This window comes from Saimiri boliviensis, chromosome 1 (assembly GCF_048565385.1).
Source record: "Saimiri boliviensis isolate mSaiBol1 chromosome 1, mSaiBol1.pri, whole genome shotgun sequence".
NCBI lineage: Eukaryota > Metazoa > Chordata > Mammalia > Primates > Cebidae > Saimiri > Saimiri boliviensis.
Window position 1 is genome coordinate 237,958,139 of NC_133449.1, and position 25,705 is coordinate 237,983,843.

At 43.6% G+C, this 25,705-nt stretch overlaps 1 protein-coding gene and 2 non-coding genes across 6 annotated transcripts in view; 2 read left to right on the forward strand and 1 right to left on the reverse strand.

The window, feature by feature from the left end:
* OCLN (occludin) overlaps positions 1-25,705 on the reverse strand; it is a 70,469-nt gene that overhangs the window by 13,056 nt on the left and 31,708 nt on the right. For all 4 annotated transcript variants that reach the window (XM_039468220.2, XM_039468224.2, XM_039468217.2 and 1 more), the window contains exons 5-6: positions 12,790-12,935; positions 1,886-2,101 (exon numbers count right to left, since the gene is read on the reverse strand). In XM_039468220.2, the coding sequence (XP_039324154.1) occupies positions 1,886-2,101; positions 12,790-12,935 (362 nt within the window). The remainder of the gene's footprint in view (positions 1-1,885; positions 2,102-12,789; positions 12,936-25,705) is intronic.
* LOC120365901 (small nucleolar RNA U13) lies at positions 9,004-9,105 on the forward strand. Its single transcript, XR_005580731.1, has one exon. It is a non-coding gene; the product is annotated as a small nucleolar RNA U13 (small nucleolar RNA).
* Positions 17,104-17,214, forward strand: LOC120365690 (U6 spliceosomal RNA). Its single transcript, XR_005580572.1, has one exon. It is a non-coding gene; the product is annotated as a U6 spliceosomal RNA (small nuclear RNA).

Here is a 25,705-nt window from a genome sequence, read left to right on the forward strand (position 1 = left end):
TCCTGAGTAGCTGGGATTACAGGCACGTGCCACCATGCCCAGCTAATTTTTTGCACTTTTAGTAGAGATGGGGTTTCACCATGTTGACCAGGATGGTCTCGATCTCTCGACCTCGTGATCCACCCGCCTCGGCCTCCCAAAGTGCTGGGATTACAGGCTTGAGCCACCGCGCCCGGCGAAACTCTGGTCTTATCATGAAAGCTTAACTTAAAAAGTAATTGCTGGCCAGGCAAGGTGGTTCAGGCCTGTAATCCCAGCACTTTGGGAGGCTGCACTCCAGCCAGTGCAACAGAGCTAGACCCTGTCTCAAAAAACAAAACCGTTCGAGCATGGGGGCTCATGCCTGTAATCCCAGAACTTTGGGAGGCCAAGGTGGGTGGATCACGAGGTCAGGAGTTCAAAACCAGCCTGACCAACATGGTGAAACCTCATCTCTACTAAAAATACAAAAATTAGCTGGGCGTGGTGGTTCACTCCAGTAATCCCAGCTACTCAGGAGTCCGAGGCAGGAGAACTGCCTGAACCTGGGAGGCAGAGGTTGCAGTGAGCCAAGATCGTGCCACTGCACTCCAGGCTGGACAACAGAGTTAAACTTGGTCTCAAAAAAAAAAAAAAAAAAAAAAAAAAAGTTGGTGGGGGGAAGCACCAAAGAAAGGCCTTTCAGCCGGGCGCGGTGGCTCAAGCCTGTAATCCCAGCACTTTGGGAGGCCGAGGCGGGTGGATCACAAGGTCGAGAGATCGAGACCAACCTGGTCAACATGGTGAAACCCCGTCTCTACTAAAAATACAAAAAAAATTAGCTGGGCATGGTGGCGCGTGCCTGTAATCCCAGCTACTCAGGAGGCTGAGGCAGGAGAATTGCCTGAACCCAGGAGGCGGAGGTTGCGGTGAGCCGAGATCGCGCCATTGCACTCCAGCCTGGGTAACAAGAGTGAAACTCCGTCTCAAAAAAAAAAAAAAAAAAAAAAAAAAAAAAAAAAAAAAAAAAAAAGAAAGGCCTTTCAAATAAAATCTGGGTATAGAGGAACTTTGTTTTACTGATTGTAAAATTCCCAGACAGTGCTATGGTTTTCCTTTGGCATCACTTTTTTTTCTTTGAGACAGAGTTCATTCTATTGTCACCCAGGCTGGAGTGCAATGGCGCGATCTCTGCTCACTGCAACCTCTTTCTTAAGGGTTCAAGCAATTCTCCTGCCGCAGCTTCCAGAGTAGCTGGGATTACAGGTGCTGGGCACCAGGCCCAGCTGATTTTTGTATTTTTAGTAGAGACAGGTTTTCACCATGTTGGCCAGGCTGGTCTCAAACTCCTGACCTCAGGTGATTCACCCACCTTGGCCTCCCAAAGTGCTAAGATTATAGGCGTGAGCCACCGTGCCCAGCCTCTACTTCAGTCTTTAGCACAAAAGGGTGCTAAAGAAAAAACCAACCGCCGGGTGCAGTGGCTCAAGCCTGTAATCCCAGCACTTTGGGAGGCCAAGGCGGGTGGATCACGAGGTCAAGAGATCGAGACCATCCTGGTCAACATGGTGAAACCCCGTCTCTACTAAAAACACAAAAAATTAGCTGAGCATGGTGGCGCGTGCCTGTAATCCCAGCTACTCAGGAGGCTGAGGCAGGAGAATTGCCTGAACCCAGGAGGCGGAGGTTGCAGTGAGCCGAGATCGCGCCATTGCACTCCAGCCTGGGTAACAAGAGCGGAATTCCGTCTCAAAAAAAAAAAAAACCAACCAATACCACACAAAACACTGTCTCCAGTCCTGGTTGGCAAAGAATGAAATTACACCAGTGACCTCAATTTAAGAGGCAACAACTCCAAAACTTGATTGGTCTCTTTGAATCAGCAGAAGGTGCATGTGGCCCAGGAAAGGGAGAGCTGACTCGGTACCTGATCCAGTCCTCCTCCAGCTCATCACAGGACTCGCCGCCAGTTGTGTAGTCCGTTTCATAGTGGTCTTGCTCTGTTCTCTTTGACTTTCCTGCTCTTCCCTTTGTAGGAGTCCTTTCTGAAGGTGTCTCAAAGTTACCGCTGCTGCTGTAACGAGGCTGCCTGAAGTCATTCACAGGTGAAGTCACTGGAAGCTCCCGAACCACTTCAGGAACCCTAATAAAAACAGGCATCATTGTTGAGTACGCTACAGCCGCTTGCCAGTGCACTGTAATCACAGAGCACAGCAATAACAAACACCAGGAGACATCTGCATGCAGGTGCACTCACACAAGGACTTCACATGCTCTACACTGACCAGATGCCTAGTTTCCTGCATTCAATTTCACAGCAGCTCAGGGTCCCCTAATACACACAAGCAGTAGCTTCCAATTTAAAGGGGATTAGCCATTTTAAAACCTTCTAAGTACAATGGATCTCAGATTTCATTTTAAAAGTTCAGGCTGATCTACAAGAAGCATTTACTTAACCTGTGCCAGGGACATACTCTACAAAGGCTACCAGGAAAATAATGATCAAGATTCTTTTCTACAGGTTCTTCTAGTTCCATGGAATGCTGCATGGGGAAGAATGTACATATGCTCTTTATAATATTAATCTTTTTTTTTTTTTTTTGACGGAGTCTCACTCTGTCGCCAGGCTGGAGTGCAGTGGCGTGATCTTTGCTCAATGCAACTTCCGCCTCCCGGGTTCAAGCAATTCTCCTCCCTCAGCCTCCTGTGTAGCTGGGGACTACAGGCATGCGCCACCACACCCAGCTAATTTTTGTATTTTTTAGTAGAGATGGGGTTTCACCATGTTGGCCAGGATGGTCTCAATCTCTTGACCTCATGATCTACCCACCTCGGCCTCCCAAAGTGCTGGGATTATAGGCGTGAGCCACCGCACCCGGCCTATAATATTAATCTTATACTCCCATATATCAATTCTCATATTAAGATAAAATCTCGCAGAATAAACTAAATATCTAAACTAAAAAATGGAAAAGCTTTACATTGCAATAAAGTTAAGAGTCCTTTTAGGATTCTTTTTAAAATTGTTGTTAATCCTGAAGCCAGCAGAATGAACAGAAGGGTTACCATCACACACTTACTATTTTTTTCTAATAAAATTATTTAAAGTTGCATCAGAATTGCATATTTAAATAGCTTATGTTTCAGCCACAAACATGAAAATAATCCTGAGGAATAAAATACCAATGTTGAAAGTGGGAGCTACTTCTGAGTAAAAGAAATACGAAGTTTCATTTTCCTGTAGAAAAGGGCAAGAACAGCCTAGCTTTCTAATCAACCATTTAAAATGTCTGAAGCATTTCTTTTTGATGCCAGTTTACATAAACTATCATACTGAGCTTTATAAACTACCAGGTTTAGTCCCTCTTCTAAGTGATCTACATGTGCTTTGCTCTGTTGTCAGAGTCTTAGATTTCTAAGCACACAATTTCCTGCAGACTCTTTGGGGTACATGTGTGTAGATGCAGGTGAGAGTGGTATTTATTTCTTCTTTGAAGATTTATGGCCAGAGGCAGTAGCTCACACCTGTAATCCCAGCACTTTGGGAGGCCAAGGTAGGTGGATCACTTGAAGCCAGTAGTTCAAGACCAGCCTGGCCAACATAGCGGAAACCTGCCTTTACAAAAAATATAAAAATTAGCCAAGCATTGTGGCAGGCATCTGTAATCCCTGCTACTTGAAAGGCTGAGGCAGGGGAATCGCTTGAACTCAGGAGGCAGAGGTTGCAGCGAGCCGAGATGGTACAAGCCTGGGTGACAGAATGAGATTCTGTCTCAAAAAAAAAAAAAAAGTTTTATTCAGGTAATATGGCTTTGTGTGCTATGCTAATGTTACTTCTAATAGAAGGAAAATGTGACTTTCTCCATGAGTCAATGATTAACAAGTTCCTAGACACTCTGCCAAAACTGCCAGGTACTATGCCGCTTTTTTTTTTTTTTTTTTTTGAGACGGAGTTTCGCTCTTGTTACCCAGGCTGGAGTGCAATGGCGCGATCTCGGCTCACCACAACCTCCACCTCCTGGGTTCAAGCAATTCTCCTGTCTCAGTCTCCTGAGTAGCTGAGATTACAGGCACGTGCCACCATGCCCAGCTAATTTTTTTGTATTTTTAGTAGAGACGGGGTTTCACCATGTTGACCAGGATGGTCTCGATCTCTTGACCTCGTGATCCACCCGCCTCGGCCTCCCAAAGTGCTGGGATTACAGGCTTGAGCCACCGCGCCCGGCTTTATGCTGCTTCTTTAAGGGAGCAAAACCAAACGTTTAGAACGCAGTGGATCTATTTTAGGGGTGGGGCCAAAGAGAGAGGAAACTAAAGGGCAAAATAAATTAGAAAAAAAACCATAATACCAAAAGTGAAACATCAAAAGCAGGCCTCCTGCCGGAATTTTTATGACACTGATATATGTCTTCACCTTGGAAGTTGTCCTCCCCTCCCCCTACACTCTTTAAAATAGTAGCATACTTGGTCTAGCATGAAAGCTAAAAGCAAAATGTTTCACAAGAAAAGTACTGACTACAGGTGTCAGCAACACCACACTGGGCTAATTTTTAATTTTTTTGTAGACACAGGGTCTCACTATGTTGCCCAGGCTGGGCCATCCACATTTCCCTAGCTGCATTATCTTTTCAGTCTAGCATGAAGTTCCCTTTCCCAAAGCTTATACAGCAAAAACGTTCTGATTGGACCTTTTCCGGTCACTATCATCCTTGAAGCCAGGAGAATGTTCTCTGATAAGCAAGACTCAGATATGCCTCCCAATAATGACGGCAGCTCTAAAATACAGTGTGTGTAACAAACATCATTCTAACAGTCATGGCACTGGATGTTAGTCATGGATTGTTTCTCTGCCTTCACTGACTCTGTGGATAGTAAGAAAAGGATTCTTATGCATGTGTTTCAATTCAGTAATTATCCTGAACCCCTAACATGCGTAGAGTACTGAGCCAGGTGACCGTGGGAAGACCAGGTCCATGTTCTCATGGAGGCCACAAAATAGGGGTGGAGAAAGTGCCCAACAACTACACTGAGAGACAGGGCAAGGTAGGAGCAACAAAGGCAGCGTGGAGGAGTGTGTGTGAGAATAAAACAAATGAACGAAGAATAAAAAGAACAAGCCAGCTGGGTGTGGTAGCTCACACCTGTAATCCCAGCACTTTGGGAGGCCAAGGCAGGGGAATCACTTGAGGTTAGGAGTTTGAGACCCGCCTGGCTAACATGGTCAAACTCCCGTCTCTACTAAAAATACAAAAACTAGCTGGTGTGCTGGTGCATGGCCTGACTAACATGGTGAAACTCCTGTGTCTACTAAAAATACAAAAACTAGCTGGGTGTGATGGTGCATGGCTGTGATCCCAGCTACTTGGGAGGCTGAGGTAGGAGGATCACTTGAACCTGGGAGGTAGAGGTTGCAATAAGCCAAGATGGCACCAATGTACTCCAGCCTGTGTGACAGAGCTAGACTCCATTTCAAAAAAAAAACAAAAAACAAAAACAAGCCAGATGTGGTTGCATGCACCTGTAGTACTAGCTACTCAGGAGGCTGAGGCAGAAGGATCACTTGAGAGCAGGAGTTTGAGGATTTAGTGAGCTATGATCACAACACAGCAGTCCAGCCTGGGTGAAACAGTGAGACCCTGTCTCTAAAAAGTTTAAAAACAAAAACAAAAACAAAAAACATAGGTGGATCTCCCATCACAACAGAAGCTGATCTGAGAATAAAGCCAACAAATCAACAGATGAAAGAGAGCACATAGAGCCCTGCCATCTTCTGAATCCCTTGATTATGTCATGCCTGAAGCTAGCGGCATTCTTGGGCCTCATGTGACTCAGGTAATTCCTCCTTTTTCCCTAAGCTATTTTTTTTTTTTTTTTTTTTTTTTTTGAGACGGAGTTTCGCTCTTGTTGCCCAGGCTGGAGTGCAATGGCACGATCTCGGCTCACCGCAACCTCCGCCTCCTGGGTTCAGACAATTCTCCTGCCTCAGCCTCCTGCGTAGCTGGGATTACAGGCACATGCCACCATGCCCAGCTAATTTTTAGTATTTTTAGTAGAGACGGGGTTTCACCATGTTGACCAGGATGGTCTCGATCTCTTGACCTCGTGATCCACCCGCCTCAGCCTCCGAAAGTGCTGGGATTACAGGCTTGAGCCACCGCGCCCGGCCTGCTATTTTTTTCCATGGTTTTTTTTTTCAATTGAGAGAGGGTCTCCCAATGTTGCTCAGGCTGGTCTTGAACTCCTGGCCTCAAGCAATCCTCCCACCTCATTGGCTTCCCAAAGTGCTAGGATTATCAGCCTGAACCACCATGCCCAGTCGTAAACTAGTTTAAACTGGGTTTCTATAATTCCTCTAACTTGGATAAAGTCCTAATATCATCCTACCAGCCTATTACTACCAAATGATCTCATTTGACACTGCAAGGAGTCAACCTGCTTTGAAAGCTTTGCACTGCAGCAACATTCAACTTTCTTGACTTACGAAGGGTAATTCAACCTGTGTGTGGACAGGATAGTGGGGAGTGTACCTAATAGGGCTCTCCCAAGTTCATTTGGTAAGCTTGGAGAGGCACCCATCTGCAGCTAAATTCTGGCGTCCCCAATGCAGGATTAATTCTCCAAGCTGACTACCTTAAAATTCTAAGGTATAGGACATTATAAGCAAAAGGAGCCAGATATGAGAGTAATTTGCATGATTCCATTTTATATCAAGTCCAGTAATAACACAGAAACAGATGATGACAGACATCAAAACAGCAGTTACCTTGGGGTGGGTGTGGGTGGGTACTGATGGAGAAAGGGCCCATGGGGACCTGATGTGGGGCTCAAAATGTCTTTATCTTGGTGGTCGAAGTTAAGTGCTCATATCTGGGAAAACTCATCAAGCTGCATACTCAACATTAGTGCTCTTTTCATGGAATGTACGATATGCTATGGAGAAAAATACATCTTAATGCTGAGTTACCTCATCCTTAGCATGGATGGACAGACACAATGTTCTCCATCCAATTCCTTCTCTATCCACTAGAGTGGTGAGGAAGAGAGGTGCTCATCAGTTACTAAGCACCTGCAAGAATGCTTTAGGAAAGATACACTATGACTTACGTGTTTTTATTCCCATTGAAGCAGATGTCCTTTGAATCCTCTATAACACTCAGTACTCTACTACGAACTACAATTTACAATTTCTTTATTTTTCTTTATTTTTATTTTTATTTATTTATTTATTTTGAGACGGAGTTTCGCTCTTGTTGCCCAGGCTGGAGTGCAATGGCGCGATCTCGGCTCACCGCAACCTCCGCCTCCTGGGTTCAGGCAATTCTCCTGCCTCAGCCTCCTGAGTAGCTGGGATTACAGGCACGTGCCACCATGCCCAGCTAATTTTTTTGTATTTTTAGTAGAGACGGGGTTTCACCATGTTGACCAGGATGGTCTCGATCTCTTGACCTCGTGATCCACCCGCCTCAGCCTCCCAGAGTGCTGGGATTACAGGCTTGAGCCACCGCGCCCAGCTTATTATTTTTATTTTTATTTTTAAGACTAAGTCTCGCTCTGTCACCCAGGCTGGAGTGCAGTGATGCAATCTCCACTCACTGCAACCTCTGCCTCCTGCGTTTAAGCAATTCTCCTGCCTCAGCTTCCCAAGTAACTGGGATTACAGGCACATGCTGCCACATCCATCTAATTATTTTGTATTTTAGAAGAGACAGGATTTCACCATTTTACCCAGGCTGGTCTCAAACTCCTGAGCTCAGGCAATCCACCCACCTCAGCCTTCCAAAGTGCTCAGATTGCAAGCGTGAGCCAAAACCCTTCCATCATTACCATGCTCTGGGAAAGATATTGTTCATTCATTGGGGAAAAGTGTACATCATTTAGGATGAATATGTTAAGCATACCAGCTGGCACAGTGGCTCATGGGCTCATGCCTGTAATCCCAGCACTTTGGGAGGCCGAGGCAGGCAGATCATCTAAGGTCAGGAGTTCGAGACCAGCCTGGCCAACATGGCAAAAATCCCTCTCTACTAAAAATTACCTGGGTGTGGTGGTGGGCACCTGTAATCCCAGCTACTCAGGAGGCTAAGGCAGAAGAATCACTTGAACCCGGGAGGTAGAGGTTGCAGTGAGCTGAGATTGAGCCACTGCACTCCAGCCTGGGTGACAGAGCGAGATTCCACCTCAATCAGTCAATCCATCATGTATAGCTATTTAATAGACTATTATACAGCTATAAAAAAGAATAGTGCTTCTTCTTGGTTATAATTTAAAAAAAAAAACATAATTCAGTCGACTCATTGCATAGTGATATGGACAATACCCAAGATAAAATATATTGCTAATAATACATTTGATATGATAGTTATTTTTTTCTTTTTTTTTGAAACAGGGTCTTGCTCTGTCACCCAGACTGAAGTAGAGTGGCATAGTCTTGGCTCACTGCAGCCTCGACCTCCTGGGCTCAATCAGTCCTCCCACCTTGGTCCCGAGTAGCTGGGACTAGAGGCATGTGTTACCATGCCTGGCTAATCTTTATATTTTTTGCAGAGAGGGGATTTAGCAATAATGCCCAGGGTGTTCTTGAACTCCTGGGCTCAAGCAATCCACTCACCTCAGCCTCTCAAAGTGCTGCAATTACAGGCATGAGCCACTGTGCCCAGCTCTGGTATGCTAGTATTTTAAAGGGGCGGGGGGGGGGGGCGGAGAAATCAATGTACTTTGGCCAGTATCTTTATTGTTTTTAATCTCTGGAGAAATACAAAAGAAACTGATGACATTAGTTGCCTCTGGGGAGAGGAACTAGGTAGCTGGTATCTTTTGTCCCTTTCAAATTTTATACTAAATAAAGTATTCATTTCAAGACTAAGATTAATCCTTATTAAGGAATAAGATTTTCAAATGAATATGTGAAACCATCCTGGTTTTCATAAAAAGGGACAACACCAGAAAATGCTGTGGAACCATAAAAGCCTTACAATTTAGAGGCACAGCTGGTGACAAGACATACTATAGATAGATATTTTGCATGTATGAAAGTTCTGCAGATTGGCCCTTTTATAGTTCATGGGCGTGAAGATTGGGTGTTCACACACGTGTGAAATGTGCCACCCTCAGATCTTGTTACAATATTTGCACATTACCTGTCTGACATGAAAAAGAAGAGGAAAAAAATGTTCTGCAAATCATAGCTTAAAACTTTTAGAGGCTGAGGCAGGAAGATCACTTAAGGCCAGGAGTTCGAGACTATCCTGGGCAACAAAGCAAGATCCCCCTTCTCTACAAAAATAAAAATAAGCCGGGCGCGGTGGCTCAAGCCTGTAATCCCAGCACTTTGGGAGGCCGAGGCGGGTGGATCACGAGGTCAAGAGATCGAGACCATCCTGGTCAACATGGTGAAACCCTGTCTCTACTAAAAGTACAAAAAATTAGCTGGGCATGGTGGCACGTGCCTGTAATCCCAGCTACTCAGGAGGCTGAGGCAGGAGAATTGCCTGAGCCCAGGAGGCGGAGGTTGCGGTGAGCCGAGATCGCGCCATTGCACTCCAGCCTGGGTAAGGAGAGTGAAACTCTGTCTCAAAAAAAAAAAAATAAATAAAATAAAAAATAAAAATAAAAAATTAGCCAGGCATAGTGGCACACACCTGTGGACCTAGCTAAAGTGAGCTATGAGGCAAGAGGACTGCTTGAGCCCGGGAGTTCAAGGTCACAGTGAGACGTGATCACACCACTGAACTGTAGGTCTGGGCAACAAAGTGAAATACCGTCTCAAACAAATTATGGGAAAACAAAAAAAAACCTTTATAAGGATTGCATCTCTCTTGTGTACCCTTTTCCCTAACAGTCTCAAGTGCTTTAATTTTTGTCAAAATCCAAAGAGAAGAAAGAACAGTGAAAATGTGCTTTCTTGCTGGGTGCAGTGGCTCACACCTGTTAATCCTAGCACTTTGGGAGGCCAAGGTGGGTGGATCACGAGGTCAAGGGATCGAGGCCATCCTGGCCAACATGGTAAAACCCTGTCTCTACTTTAAAAAAAAAAAAAACAACAAAAAACTGGGTGTGGTGGCACTTGCCTGTAGTCCCAGCTACTCAGGAGGATGAGGCAGGAGAATCACTTGAACCTTCGAGGTAGATGTTGCAGTGAGCAGAGAGCACACCACCGCACTCCAGCCTGATGACAGAGTGAGACTCTGTCTCAAAAAAGGAAAAACAAAGTGCTTTCTCCAAATCATTCACAACTGAAATCAATAGCAAGATCAAGTCTGAATACCAAAACAAAACATCTAAGAGTTTGAGGAGTAGTCAGACTGCCAGTCTTTTCCCAAATTCGATCCCAGGGTAATAATAAAGGCTATTGTCTTCAAATTAATTCTGTAATTAATTCAGCTGCTGGTGTCATCTTATGGGTTTCCAGGCTCAAACTACTATGTACCCAGAGTAAATCTCATATATCATGGCCCACTAATCAGGAGTAATGCATTGGGGATAAAACTTGGAAGTAGGCCGGGTGCAGTGGCTCACGCCTGTAATCCCAGCACTTTGGGAGGCTGAGGCGGGTGAAAGCGGGAGGATCATTTCAGGTCAGGAGTCGAAGAACAGCCTGGTGGCCAGACATGGTGGCACATGCCTGTAATTCCAGCACTTTGAGAAGCTGAAGCAGGCAGATCGCTTGAGCCCAGGAGTTTAAGAGTAGCCTGGGCAACATAGCGAGATCCTATCTCTACGAAAAAATAGAAGAACATTAGCTGGACATGGTGGTGCAAAGCTACTTAGGGGACTAAAGTAGGAGGATTGCTTGACCCCATGAGGTCAAGGCTCCAGTGAGCTATGATCACACGACTGCACTCCAGCCTGGGTGATAGATTGAGACCACGTCTCTACCAAAAAAATAAAATGCTTACAGAATAAGGAAAATATTTCTCTATGTCTATAAAATGTAGGTGTGGTTTGTCTATTGTTGTTGTTGTTGTTTTAAGTGTCACTATATTACCCAGGCTGGATTGGAGCTCCTGGACTCAAGTGATCCCTCCCACCTCAGCCTCCCAATTAGCTGGGACTACTGGTGTTTATCACTGTGCCAGGCTTTGTGATTGTGTTTTATTTTGTTGTTGTTGTTGTTGTTGTGTTTTTTTGGTTTTTTTTTTTTGATACAGAATTTCACTCTATCACCGAGGCTGGAATACAGTGGTGCGACCTCAGCTCAATGCAACCTCCACCTCCCAGGGTCAAGTGATTCTCCTGCCCTCAGTCTCTCAAGTAGCTGGGATTATAGGTGTGTACCACTATGCCCAGCTAATTTTTGTATTTTTAGTAGAGATGGGGTTTCGCCATGTTGGCCAGGCTGGTCTTGAACTCCTGACCTCAGGTGATCCACCCACCTCGGCCTCCCCAAGTATGAGGATTAAGCAGAAATAGCAAAACCACATTCCTAGGGTGAAAGAACCCAACCCAGCCTTTCCGTTAAACAAGCAAGTGAAATGAAGCATTTTCAACTTAGAGGCGAAAGAGAACCCCATCCTCTTCATCCTGGTCTTCCAAGCAGCCAGAAGCCTCTCTACCAAAAAGCAAAGATTATGGGCGTAAGCCACTGCACCTAGCCATGTGATTGTGTTTTAAGAGTCTAAAAAAATTAAAGTTATAGAAAGCTAAGATTTATTATTGAAGAAAGAAAAATGTTGAGTAAATTTAAAGTGTACAGTAACGTACTTCACATTCACTCACCACTCACTTCCTTACTCACCCAGAGCAACTTCTGGTCCTGCAAGCTCCACTTATGGCAAGTGCCTTACAAAGACGGACCCTCTTTTTAATCTTTTACATTTACTGCACCTTTTCTGTGTTGAGATATACTAATATTTCACTGTATTACAAATGCCTAGAGTATTCAGTACATTAACATGCTGTCCACATTTGCAGCGTAGAAGCAAGAAGCTATACTATGTAGCCTAGGCTTGTAGTAGGCTATCCATCTAGGTTTGTGTTAAGTACACTGTAATGTTCACACAAGGATGAAATGCCTAAAGACACACTTCTCAGTATCCCTGTCATTAAACAACCCATGACTGTATATGTAAAAATACCGACTTTATCATCCTTAAGCAAAAATTACATCCCCGTCCATACCAATTATCTCCAATATTCTTCTCTGACTAGTCATTAGGTGGAATTAAAATTGGGCTTTAGGGTAAGTGTTTCCACCAGAGACACCACTTCAATAATCACGTGGCACCTACCCTAGGCCAGATGCTCACTGAGGTTTCACATCTCCCAGCAATACCGAGGACCTAGCACAGCAAATGAAATACCGCAATTCCTGGATTCAAATGAAGTCTTCTAGTTTAAAAGAAATGTATGTGGACAAGGTTGATTAATGTGCAATGTCCTCCTTCTGTTTATGAGATCCAACAATTACAGGCAAAAGAAGAGGTTGAGCACAGTACTGACCTCTGCTCAGTAACTTCCTTTCACCCTGACCTAAACTTCAAAACTAGAAACAGAACCACATTTCCAGAGTGAAAGAACCTAACCCACCTTTCAATTAAACAAGCAAGTGAAAAGCATTTTCAACTTAGAAGGGAAAAAGAACCCCACCCTCCTCATCTCCCTCTTCCAAGTAGCCAAAGACCTCTCTATCAACAAAGCAAAGGTTGTTGTAATACCAAGATCCAGATCCAGTTTTTGTGTACACGGCCGGATACTTTTTTACTTTTTCTTTATTTTCCCACTGCATTCCTAGAGGATGCTGGATTTTTTTTTTTTAATGGATAAAGGCAAAAAACAACAAAAATCAATTGTGCAAATACTCATTTTTACACTCAGTCTTGAGTTGCTACTTACGGTGTGGATTTATAGGAAGACTCTGGATAAAACCGCTTGTCGTTCACTTTGCCATTGGAAGAGTATGCCATGGGACTGTCAACTCTTTCCACGTAGTCAGATGGAGGTGGAGGCATGTCCTCTGTGCCTGCAGACACATTTTTAACCTTAAAAAAACCCCAAGAGATAGTTATTATTTATCTTGTAATGAAAAGGGGGAAGACATTGAAGAAAATTATCTTATGTACATGATCTAATATTTACGTGGCTTGTTAAATGTCATTAACACTAATAATAAGGGAATCAATACAGGTTAATAGTCAAATCCATTTTTTAATAGACATATAAACAGTGCTATTGCTAAACAGGTATGAAGAAAAATCTGATCACCTAATTCTCATCCTAATGTGATTTAGTTTGAATAATTAACTATGGCAATTTTCCACCTCCATATTAGGAAGACTGGTCTTATTATCTCATGCCTGCATTAGAAAGACCAGTCTCATGGGCAGGGTGCGGTGGCTCAAGCCTGTAATCCCAGCACTTTGGGAGGCCGAGGCAGGTGGATCACGAGGTCAAGAGATCGAGACCATCCTGGTCAACATGGTGAAACCCTGTCTCTACTAAAATATACAAAAAATAGCCAGGCGCGGTGGCTCAAGCCTGTAATCCCAGCACTTTGGGAGGCCGAGGCGGGTGGATCACGAGGTCGAGAGATCGAGACCATCCTGGTCAACATGGTGAAACCCCGTCTCTACTAAAAATACAAAAAATTAGCTGGGCATGGTGGCGTGTGCCTGTAATCCCAGCTACTCAGGAGGCTGAGGCAGGAGAATTGCCTGAACCCAGGAGGCAGAGGTTGCGGTGAGCCGAGATCGCGCCATTGCACTCCAGCCTGGGTAACAAGAGTGAAACTCCATCTCAAAAAATAAATAAATAAATAAAATAAAATATACAAAAAAATTAGCTGGGCATGGTGGCGCGTGCCTGTAATCCCAGCTACTCGGGAGGCTGAGGCAGGAGAATTGCCTGAACCCAGGAGGCGGAGGTTGCGGTGAGCTGAGATAGTGCCATTGCACTCCAGCCTGGGTAACAAGAGCGACACTCCGTCTCAAAAAAAAAAAAAGAAAGACCAGTCTCATTTAACCTAAGCTAGGTCTGGGTTAGAATTTTCATTTCTGACAAGCTCTCAGGTAGTGCTAATGTTGCTGTCACCATGCTTGGAAAAGCACTAATCTAGAACAAAGCACACTGGTGGTTCTTAATCCATTCATCTCTAAACTTGGAATGTTAAAACCACAGAAGAAATTAAGAAGCTCAAAGCTGACTTCTGCTCTTTTAATAAGAGATTTGTTTATTCTCCCTTAATGTATGTTCTCAATGGCTCTATTATTAATAACCTACACAATGTATTACACAACATCAGTGCCTTCCCTTTTCACTTTCCTTATTTCATTCTGATATGTAAGTGAATTCATCCTACAGAAGTAACATGCATTAGAAACTATGCCTTGTTAATGTAAAATACATATATAGAGACTTCTTATCTGAGGAATGCAAGCCCTTTCTTAAAGCTTATCAGGCCAGAGAGGCATTAAAGTCCTACTTTCCCCTTGAGCTATGTAGTTATCTCCAGAAACTGCTTAACCTAACAGTGCTACCCTGCTATAGCTCAACAACCTATCAACATTATTTCCATAAATCAACGAGAATTCCTGATGAACAACTTTGTTTCTGCCCACTCCTTGTCCCCTTTTTTGCCTTTAAAAACTTGCTTATAAAAAAGGCGGAATGGAGCACTCCCCAAGGCAGCTTGGAAGCATGTCCCAGTCAGCTGTTCTCAACCTTGGCCCAAATACATTCTCTGTATTAATTTTGCCTCAGCTTCTTCCTTTAGGTCAACATTAACATGGAAAGCTTACCACAGAACCTTTGGGAGAAAAAATTTAAGTATAAAAAGTATAGCCTATTAGACTCCCAACACTGTTAGATTTTATGCAACAGTTCCAACAGTCTTTAAATTTCACCTAATAGTCTTTAAATTATTACCTATGACTCTGGAATTCTTTTTTTTTTTTTGAGACGGAGTTTAGCTCTTGTTACCCAGGCTGGAGTGCAATGGCGCGATCTCGGCTCACCGCAACCTCCGCCTCCTGGGTTCAAGCAATTCTCCTGCCTCAGCCTCCTGAGTAGCTGGAATTACAGACACGCGCCACCATGCCCAGCTAATTTTTTGTAGTTTTTTTAGTAGAGACGGGGTTTCACCATGTTGACCAGGATGGTCTCGATCTCTCGACCTCGTGATCCACCCGCCTCGGCCTCCCAAAGTGCTGGGATTACAGGCTTGAGCCACCGCGCCCGGCAATGACTCTGGAATTCTTAAAAAAAAAAAAAAAAAAAAAAATCAAACACCTCCGACAAGTGCTAACCCTAGATGAATCACTTAGCTGTTGTAAAGCAAAAGAACAGAAATAAAGTGTGGAAAAAAATAAAAATAAATCTACAAATTATTTCTGTGAAAAAAAGCAGCTATTCAAAAGGGTTGAACTACTTTAGCTTGGTGATAAGATCAGTGGCATTTTAGCCAGGTGAGGTACATGTGCCTGTAGTGCCAGCTACTCAGGAGGCTGTGGGAAGATCTCTTGAGCCAGAGAGGTGGCGGCTGCAGTGAGCTGTGACTGTGCCACTACACTCCAGTCTGGGTAACAGAATGAGACCGTGTCTCAACCACACACACACACACACACACACACACACACACACAGAGTGGCAACAGCATCAGATTATCTGGGCTGACCCCAGGTCTGCCAACCACAAATTCTATAAAGCCTCAGTTTTCATCTGAAAAAAAAAAAAAAAAGGAGAAAACTACCTACTACATAAAGTTATTTTGATTAAATGAGATGATAAGGTATCACATTTACCACAGTGCCTTTAAACACAGTAAAAATGCAAAAGATGCTGGATTTTAGAATAAAGGCCACTGGATCTGATCAAATCATTTTTACAAGAATTTGGAAGTGACAGAAGACCTTTATTTGGATTATTCTGCTATTATAAAGCCTTACAATTAGGTTCAGCATCAATACAGTGTACCTTCCTGCAATACACATTCCTTACGTCTTAAGTTTTAAAACATGAGATGGGCTCTCTTGACTTACCAGGCAGCATCACATACAGAAAGATATTTACCTACCCGTTAAAGTACATTAGGGTATTCTTGATTGTTTGACATTCAGAGTCAGAAAGGAATAGAATCATTTCCCTCTGGAAGTGGAATTTGGCAGCAACTGTGAAACCAGTGGGTGGGTTGCCACGGAGTGTGCTCAGATCCCACCACAGGGGGGAGGGTAGGGGAGCCCTCCTGGTTCCCACAGAATTCCTTACAACAAAAGCTTACAAAAGAAGTTGCCAAGCTTCACAGGCAAATGCTTCACCAAACCAAAGGCCTGTTCTTAATCCAATACCTCATCAGAATTTAAAAATCCTTCCTTTGCTTAAAAACCCATTTTATAGTCAAAGATGACTGCCAAAATAAAAATTTTTTTAGATGAAAGCCCATTTTATACTTCTCTAGGCCCCACCTCTTCCCCCCAGCCTGAGCTTTGGCAGAGTCTAAGAGTCAGAGATTTCTTACTGGCTAGAACACCCTTCCCCTTTTGGAAGCTATTCTTTATTTGGGCTTCGATTCCAGGTTCAAGGGCCACCACCTCCTCCTTGAAGCCTTCCATACAAGGCCCTCCTGGAGGAGGCACCAACCTGTGCTATCTCCCCACCCCTGTGCATACAAACCTCCCACCAGATCGCTTATGCACTGCCGAACAAGTGCTTACTCACAGTACAATGGCTTGTTCACCTATCTCACTTCAGTAGGCAGTGGGCGGCTTACGCTACCACTATCTGACTGCTTACAATGAGTAAAATATTGAAGTGACAGATTCTTTAGTAGGCATGGCTTTACAGGCAAATATTCTTCCTTTTTCAGAAATGAGGAAGCTGTGGCTCAAGGAGTTAGACAACTTTCCCAAGAAACTAGACGTAGAAAATGGAAGGGCGGGCAGTGTCTTGCTTTCCTCTTTGAGTCTACAAAGGCCCACACGGTGTCTGGCACAAATCAGGAGCCCCAAGTTTGCTACATAAAGATTACCTCATTGATTACTGTTCTATTCCTACGTTGTTTACCCAAGTATCTTATCAGTGAGGCACACCGAGCTGACCTTTATCTCTCAGCGTCAGCAGAACTGGACTAGCTTGACCACTGACTCCACCCTCCAGCACAGATCTTCGATTACTTAAACCTTTTCTATACACATGCATAATAAATTCCAAGGCAGGGTTCCTTTCGGCAGCACATATACTAAAGTTGAACAATACAGAAAAGATTAGCATGGCCCTCGCACAAGGATGGCACCAAATTCATGGAACATTCCATATACACATATATTTTAAATCCTGAGCCAGCTGTGATGCCAGACTCAAAGAAGAATAAGCAGCATCCTTTTTCCTCAAAAGGAGCTTAGAGTCTAGAGGCAAAGGGAAAATATATTTGAAAAACAAGGAGTAAGATCAGTTTTTTTTTCCCCTCTTTACACTTCAACTTGTCTGAAAAAAAGGCTAAAATATTTTTTCCTCTAATCCACTTAATGGTACCAATGAAAAGTAAGTATAAACCCATTATCTGCAGCTTTTGAAGGACAGTAGGAAAGTAGAATGGGGGTTGAGGGCAATACAAAGTGAACAGGTGCTCGTTTCCACAAGGAATCTCCAACCTATATTTCCTATTATTATGAGAAAGGACTTCTGAATTTCACTGTTATTACTGATACGATCCCCAGTCAGCTCATCAAACTCAATGATGTAGTTAAAGTTATCTTTAAAAAGATTTTTTTTAATTTTTTAATTTTTAATTTTATTTTATTTTTTGAGACGGAGTTTCGCTCGTTACCCAGGCTGGAGTGCAATGGTGCGATCTCGGCTCACCGCAACCTCCCCCTCCTGGGTTCAAGCAGTTCTCCTGACCCAGCCTCCCGAGCAGCTGGGACTACAAGCGTGTGCCACCATGCCCAGCTAATTTTTGTATTTTTAGTAGAGACGGGGTTTCACCATGTCAACCAGGATGGTCTTGATCTCTTGACCTCGTGATCCACCCGCCTCAGCCTCCCAAAGTGCAGGGATTACAGGCATGAGCCACCGTGCCCGGCTGATTTTTTTATTTTTTTTAAGACAGGGTTTCACCATGTTGGTCAGGCTGGTCTTGAACTCCCAACCTCAGGTGATCCACCTGCCTTGGCCTCCAAAGTGCTTGGATTATAGGCGTGAGCCGCTACGCCCTACCAAAAAAGATTTTAATTTTCACAGTAACTTTTTTTTTTCTTAAGAGATGAAGTCTTGCTATGTTACCCAGGCTGGACTTGAACTCCTGGGCTCATGCGATCCTCCTGCCCCCGCCTCCTGAGAAGCTGGAACTACAGGCTCATACCACATCTCACTTTTAAAGATTGAGAACTTGAGAAAAACAACTAGGCATAATTTTTAACAGCAAAATGTCTTTGTGACAATTTTCCCTTATGTAACTTGAGGATATCTCTAAGAAATTAGGGGCAGAAGAAAGCAGGATGAAAATACAAATTAAAGATTTGTCTAGGTTGGGTGCAGTAGCTCATGCCCGTAATCCCAGCACTTTGGGAGGCCAAGGCAGGAGGGATCACCTGAAGTCGGGAGTTCTAGACCAGCCTGGCCAACATGGTGAAACCCCATCTCTAATAAAAATACAAAACGTAGCCAGACATGGTGACGCATGCCTGTAATCACAGCTACTCTGGAGGCTGAGGCAGGAGAATTGCTTGAACCCGGGAAACAGAGGTTACAATGAGCTGAGATCCACCACTGCACTCTAGCCTGGGCAACAAACTCCATCTCAGAAAAAAAAAAAAAAAAAAAGTAACTCAGACTTACTCTTGAAATGAAATTCAGAAAGGACAAGCACTCACACCGGACATGCTTTTTTTTTTTTTTTTGAGACGGAGTTTCGCTCTTGTTACCCAGGCTGGAGTGCAATGGCGCGATCTCGGCTCACCGCAACCTCCGCCTCCTGGGCTCAGTCAATTCTCCTGCCTCAGCCTCCTAAGTAGCTGGGATTACAGGCACGTGCCACCACGCCCAGCTAGTTTTTTGTATTTTTAGTAGAGACGAGGTTTCACCATGTTGACCAGGATGGTCTCGATCTCTCGACCTCGTGATCCACCCGCCTCGGCCTCCCAAAGTGCTGGGATTACAGGCTTGAGCCACCGCGCCCGGCCACTGGACATGCTTAAGGAATATGAATTATTAATTTAGGGGATATGCAGGGAAGTTTTAAGATTCTTATTCTAATCAAGAAAGAATTTAAGGTGTTTCCGAAATATAATATCAAAAGTTCTTCACAAGAGGTAATTATGAGGATAAATTTTTATTCAAAGTTTAATTGTATTCATTAGAAGTCTTTAGATTATGTCACCTGTGGAAAAAAAAATCTTTGTGACAAATAACATCTAACAATCCTTGGAGAGTTAATGAAGACATCCTAACCCCGCCCCTCCGCCCCCCTCCTTGGGCATCCCAGGTGCTCTTCTCCAAATACCTGCCATGATTCTTCCTCACCTGAGACTAAGATGGATCTACACCATCATGTTGGTCTCACCTTCCCCACCCTGACTCCCTGAAGTCAGAGAAGGAATAAGAAGGCCAAGAATGAATGTTCTAGATTACTATGAAAAGAAACTCTTCTCTCCTCGAAAACAAAGATTAGGAAAAACATTTATCCCCACTTAAATCAATTTCATTTTTCATTTGGAGTTAGTAAAAGCAAAAAATTGCAATGATAGCTAATACTCCTTTTTCTCCTCACCCTAATTTCATCCCTGGTTCACACATAGACGAGTCAGGCTAAACCTGTATCCATGTGGTCTAGCAACGTGACAAAAGCCATCTACCTCTACAAAGGAAAAGGAAGTTCACCTGTTGAGTATTTAGTATTGTGCCAGGCAAACCTGACTTTGTTTATTCTCACCACCACCAAGTGAGATGCAATTATCTCTATTTTCAGATGAGAAAATTGAGCCTCCACGGTTAAATTAACTTGCTCAAAGTCACAGAGAAGGAAAGTAGCAGAGGGGAGATTTGAACCCTGGTCCACCTAGCTCCAAAGCCCAGCTCTTCCTGGCATAACAAACTGCCACCTCAAGAATTCAAACATGGCTTAAAGTACCCATCTTGGCTGGGTATTTTGAGACCAGTCTTTGTAACAAAGGAGACCATTCTCATTTCCTTAAACTCCTCGCCATTTTGAAGAATTTTACTTGCTTATTAGTTTAACTTTCTAAGAGCAGCTATTGATGCAAAATTATTATGAGTACGTTTCAGTCACCAGGTGCCTTTGTTTAGGTCAGCATTGAGGAACGCCTCCCTCAAAAGGGAAAGAGTATGGTTTTCCCAGCTGGGTGATTAAAGTGGAGAAATAACCTCAGGCATCAGAGGGAGGAGCATCTTAATCTCAAGGATTATCTCCAGGTTTACAACCTGCCCATTCCACCCTCCATTAGCCCTATGCCCTCGTACTGCAGGTTCTCAACAGTAAGTGGTCCAACTCGTTTTTCCTGTTTTCTGATATTTTACACCCTCACATACTCCCCACAATGAAAGCTCAAAATCAACTCTGGAAAGTTCTCTGAGACTTTTTTCCACCTTTGGTCACTTGAAGGCAAATGGTCCCTCGTCTGCTAATCTCACAAAGAGATTGTGGACCAGGTTTGAACAAGTCTGGTTATTTTACCTTGCTGAGATGGCACTCAGGACTTAGGAAACAAACTGCCTCCTACCCAACTGCACACTGTCCAAAGAAATAGTAATAATATAGACCAATGAGAACTATAAATAAAATCCTAATCCCCCAACCGAGAAGCCTCCCTTTTGGCCAAGAGTACCCCAGAGAAATCTTAACTGAGCTCCTGGCCATGACAGAACGTGAGGTCAGACACAACTCATTTACTCTCTCCCTTTTGCAGTTTAGACACAACTGACCAGCATTATTGTTAACACAGAGATCATTAAGATTGACAGAAATAGCCAGGCGCAGTGGCTCAAGCCTGTAATCCCAGCACTTTGGGAGGCCGAGGTGGGTGGATCACGAGGTCGAGAGATCAAGACCATCCTGGTCAACATGGTGAAACCCCGTCTCTACTAAAAATACAAAACATTAGCTGGGCATGGTGGTGCGTGCCTGTAGTCCCAGCTACTCAGGAGGCTGAGGCAGGAGAATTGCTTGAACCCAGGAGGCGGAGGTTGCGCGCCATTGCACTCCAGCCTGGGTAACAAGAGCAAAACTCCGTCTCAAAAAAAAAAAAAAAAAAAAAAAAAAAAAAGATTGACAGAAATAGACCCTTTGTGGCAATAAAACACCAAATTATAAACAAGACCTAAGGCCATGCCAGGCAAGGGTTAAATCACACACTCCTACATTTGTTCTAATCATACACTATGTTCTCACCACCCTAAGGTTTCTCTTTTTCTCCAGCAGCCAAACAAGCACTGGCCTCGAGATAAGCAAGATTAAAGCAACTGCACATGCCTACTATGTACCCACAAACATGAACAACTTACAAAAAGAAAACTGCAGCTCATCCACCAGCAGATACTAATCTGACCCCTGTTCCGCAAGCCATACAGCTTTGACTGGACAAGAGACTGATTTCAGTAACCTTCTCCTGATAAGAGACTAGCAGCCGTGGACTGGCTCTGGCCAGCCTGCAGAGGCTGCATGTGTGTGCCTTGTGTTCCTGCTTCACCTTTTGATGTACAGGGCCTAATTGTAATACATTTAAATGTTAAGTCCCCACCCCCAAGTGAACAGGAGAGGCATGCAATATGAATGTTTGTTCAGTGTGCATGCATCAGGATCCCTTTCATGAATATTCACAGCTCCTCCTCCTGTAACCTGTTGAATAGGAATGTGCAGCCAACCTGTTCAGCATTAAGCTCTTGTCCCAACTCCTTCTAAGTGCCTTTCAGTCTCTGCCAGAAGCTATGCTTCCAAGCCTGTCAAGGATGGCCACCTTGCAGGTTGTAGGCCTTTACAAGAAATAAAGTCTACTTTCTATTTTTTTTTTCCTTTCACAGCTAGAGATCCTTTCTCAATTTATAATTGTGTCATCTTTAGGTTGACACCAGCAAAGGTAAATTCTGAAATTCCCTAAGAGTCAATGAATTATTAGAGCTTTGGAAGGGGATGAGGTAGAAAAAACTTGTACTCAGTGAGTGAGGCTTATCAATGATCTCATTCAAGGCCGCTTACTTAAACGAAAATCCCTGCGAAGACTGTTAGTTTAATATACCTGGACCTCATGCCAGAGTTTCTCAACAGGTGTGCCAGGTGGTATGAAATGTCTTTGGTTCCCAGCCTGTGAGCCAGTTATCATCTGCAGTTCCAGATCCCCCTCAGTTTACTCCAGTATCTTGTACTAAGTTATCATTTTCCAAGTGTGCCTTGATGTAATAATAACTCGCTTGCAGTTTAACGGTTGCAGCTTCAATCTATAAAACAGTGGTTCTCAAAATATGGTCCCCAGACCAGCTACATTAACATTATCGACATAGGCCCCACCCAGACCTAGTACATCATAAACTCCAGTGTGGGAGAGAGTGCGTTGTTTCAATGAACCCTCCAGGTGATTCTGCTGCTTGCAAAAGTTTGAGAACCACTGATGTAGATACAATTCTATTCTATGTTGCAGACCACTTGTACCTTATAAAGACCTACAAGTAAAGGGTCCTTTGCCTGCAGTGGTGCACAAAGTTGGCAATGCCTGGTTTTCTGGCCTAGGTGTGGGAAACTAACCTAGAGCAACAGTGAGAAGGTTCACTTGGCATGAGAACAGCTGAGGGCATCTACTTTTATTACAATAGAAACATTAGTTGATTCTCAGCCCTGAGAAAGGCCTCTATCATACCATCAACACAACGGGAAAGGAAAGGAACACATCTTTCCCTAACTAAAGGAGAGCAGGCACTTTGGGCTTGTCTTATCTATAAAGGGTTAGTCATTTGCAAAAAGGACACTAATGATCACGCAATAGACTACACTTCCTCAGAACTATGCCTCATATAAAAAGTTGACCTTTACCCCATCAAAACTCTTATAAAAATCAAGAGTATCAGAGAAACTGGTTGAGTTTTGCCACCTTAGCAATTGCCAAAGGTAAAAAGTAGAAAACACATTAGGCCAATAAACATGACATGTTAGGCCGGGCTCGGTGGCTCAAACCTGTAATCCCAGCACTTTGGGAGGCTGAGGCGGGTGGATCACGAGGTCAAGAGATCGAGACCATCCCGGTCAACATGGTGAAACCCCGTCTCTACTAAAAATACAAAAACATTAGCTGGGCATGGTGGCGCATGCCTGTAATCCCAGCTACTCAGGAGGCTGAGGCAGAAGAATTGCCTGAACCCAGGAGGCGGAGGTTGCGGTGAGCTGAGATCGCGCCATTGCACTCCAGCCTGGGTAACAAGAGCGAAACTCCGTCTCAAAAAAAAAAAAAAACAAACAAAACAAAACAAAACAAAAACATGACATGTTCAGAAGAAATATAAACCAAGACAACAGTGATACACTTTTACACGTTTGATTGGCAAACATAAAGTCTAACACCACACCAAGAGTTGCTGGTTTAGTTTGTATATGGGTAAAAGTTGGAAAACAATTTGGCATTGTCTTATAGAAATGTACATTCACAAATGCTATACCCTAGAACTCTTAGGTATACAGCCAAGAGAAATATTCACAAGTATACGTAGGATGGCTCATGCCTGTAATCCCAGCACTCTGGAAGGTTGAGGTGGAGTAGATCACCTGAGCTCAGGAGTTCGAGACCAGCCTGGCCAACACGGTGAAAGCCTGCCTCTACTAAACAGACAAAAGTTAGCCAGGTGTGGTGGCATATACCTGTAATCCCAGTTACTTGGGAGGCTAAGGTGGGAGAGTCACTTGAACCCAGGAGGCGCAGGCTGCAGCAAGCCAAGATCAGGCCCTGCACTCCAGCCCCGGCAACAGAGCGAGACTCTGCATCAAAATAAAATAAAATAAAATAAAATAAAATAAAAATGTTCCTGGCATTTTTAATGGTCTTAATAATCCAAACCCCCATTAAAAAGAAACTGGATAAACTGCTATGAAATGTTATAAAATAGAGGACCAGACAATGGCGACATCAGATGGACTTCAGCTCCGTCAACATATATTAATCTATAATCTAACTCTAAATAAAAAGGCCAATGCCAAGATACTACATGCAGGTACACCTTCTACAAAGTTAAAATACACATGAAACAAATTCACATATTGCTAAGGTATTCATATATGTAGGTAAAAACTTTTTAAAAAGCAAATTATGATAAACTCAAAATTCTAGATAGGCTACCTTTGGGAGCAGGTAGAAACAAGTAGATCAGAGAGTAAAAAATGTAGAGAGAAATGTAACTTAGTGATGTAATTATTAGGTGAGCTTGGCCGATGATCTGTAGGTGTTCATTATGAAACAATAAATGTACCAGGAATGCTATGCATGGATTAAATAAAGGTGAGAATGTCATAAGCCAAGAATTGAAGTAATCTACTTCTGTGCACCTAAAGTCCAGTTTTTTTGTTTGCTTTTGAGACAAAGTCTCACTTTGTAAACCAGGCTGAAGTGTACATCTCGGGGCTCACTGCAACCTCCACCTCTCAGGTTCAAGTGAATTCCCACTTCAGCCTCCAAAGTAGCTGGGAATACAGACGTATGCCACCATGCCCAGCTAATTTTTATATTTTCAGTAGAGACAGGGTTTCACCATACTGGCCAGGCTGATCTTGAACTCCTGACCTCAAGTGATCCATGCACCTCAGCCTCTCAAAGTGCTGGGATCACAAGGGTCAGCCATTGCACTCAGTCTTAAAGCCCAGTTTTTAAAAAGGTAATCATTGGCCGGGCATGGTGACTCACACCTGTAATCCCAGCACTGTGGGAGGCCAAGGCAGGTAGATCACCTGAGGTTAGGAGTTCGAGACCAGCCTGGCCAACATGGCAAAACCCCATCTCTACTAAAAATACAAAAATTTGGTGTGATGGCACATGCCTGTAGTCCCAGCTACTCGGGAGACTGAGGCAGGAGAACTGCTTGAAGCTAGGAGGCAGAGGTTGCAGTAAGCCAAGACTGCACCACTGCACTCCAGCCTGGGTGACAGAGTGAGACTCCATCTCAAAAAATAATAATAATTAAAAAAAAAAAAAAGGATATAATCAGGAGAAGGGCAAAAAAAAAAAAAAGGTACTCACTAAGGTTTTTCCTAAGAATCTGTTGATATGGAAATGCTCAATTAGGGTTCTAATCCTGGCTTTGTCACCCATATGTGACCCCAGGCATGTGGATGAAAATGCTTTCTATTAATATAAAAGCAAACTTAACTTCAACATCAATTTTCTCAATTCTCTAAAAATATTATCATATACTTACTGTAAGAAAATATATTATCATATACTTACTGTAAGAAAATGGCTTAATAGCCACCCCCCCCACCTTTTTTTTTTTTTTTTTTTTTTTTGAAATAGAGTCTCACTCTGGTGCCCAGGCTGGAGTGCAGTGGCACAATCTCAGCTCACTGCAACCTCCGCCTCCCAGGTTCAAGTGATTCTCCTATCAGCCTCCCAAGTAGCTGGGATTACAGGCGCACACTGCCACACCCAGCTAATTTTTTGTATTTTAGTAGAGACAGGGTTTCACTATGTTGCCCAGGCTAGTCTCAAACTCCTAAGGCCAGGCAATCCATCCTCCTCAGCCTTCCAAAGTGCTAGGATTACAGGCGTGAGCCACTGTGCCCAGCCAATAGCCCCCTTTTACACAATTATTCTGGCCAAAATGTGTTCAAAAC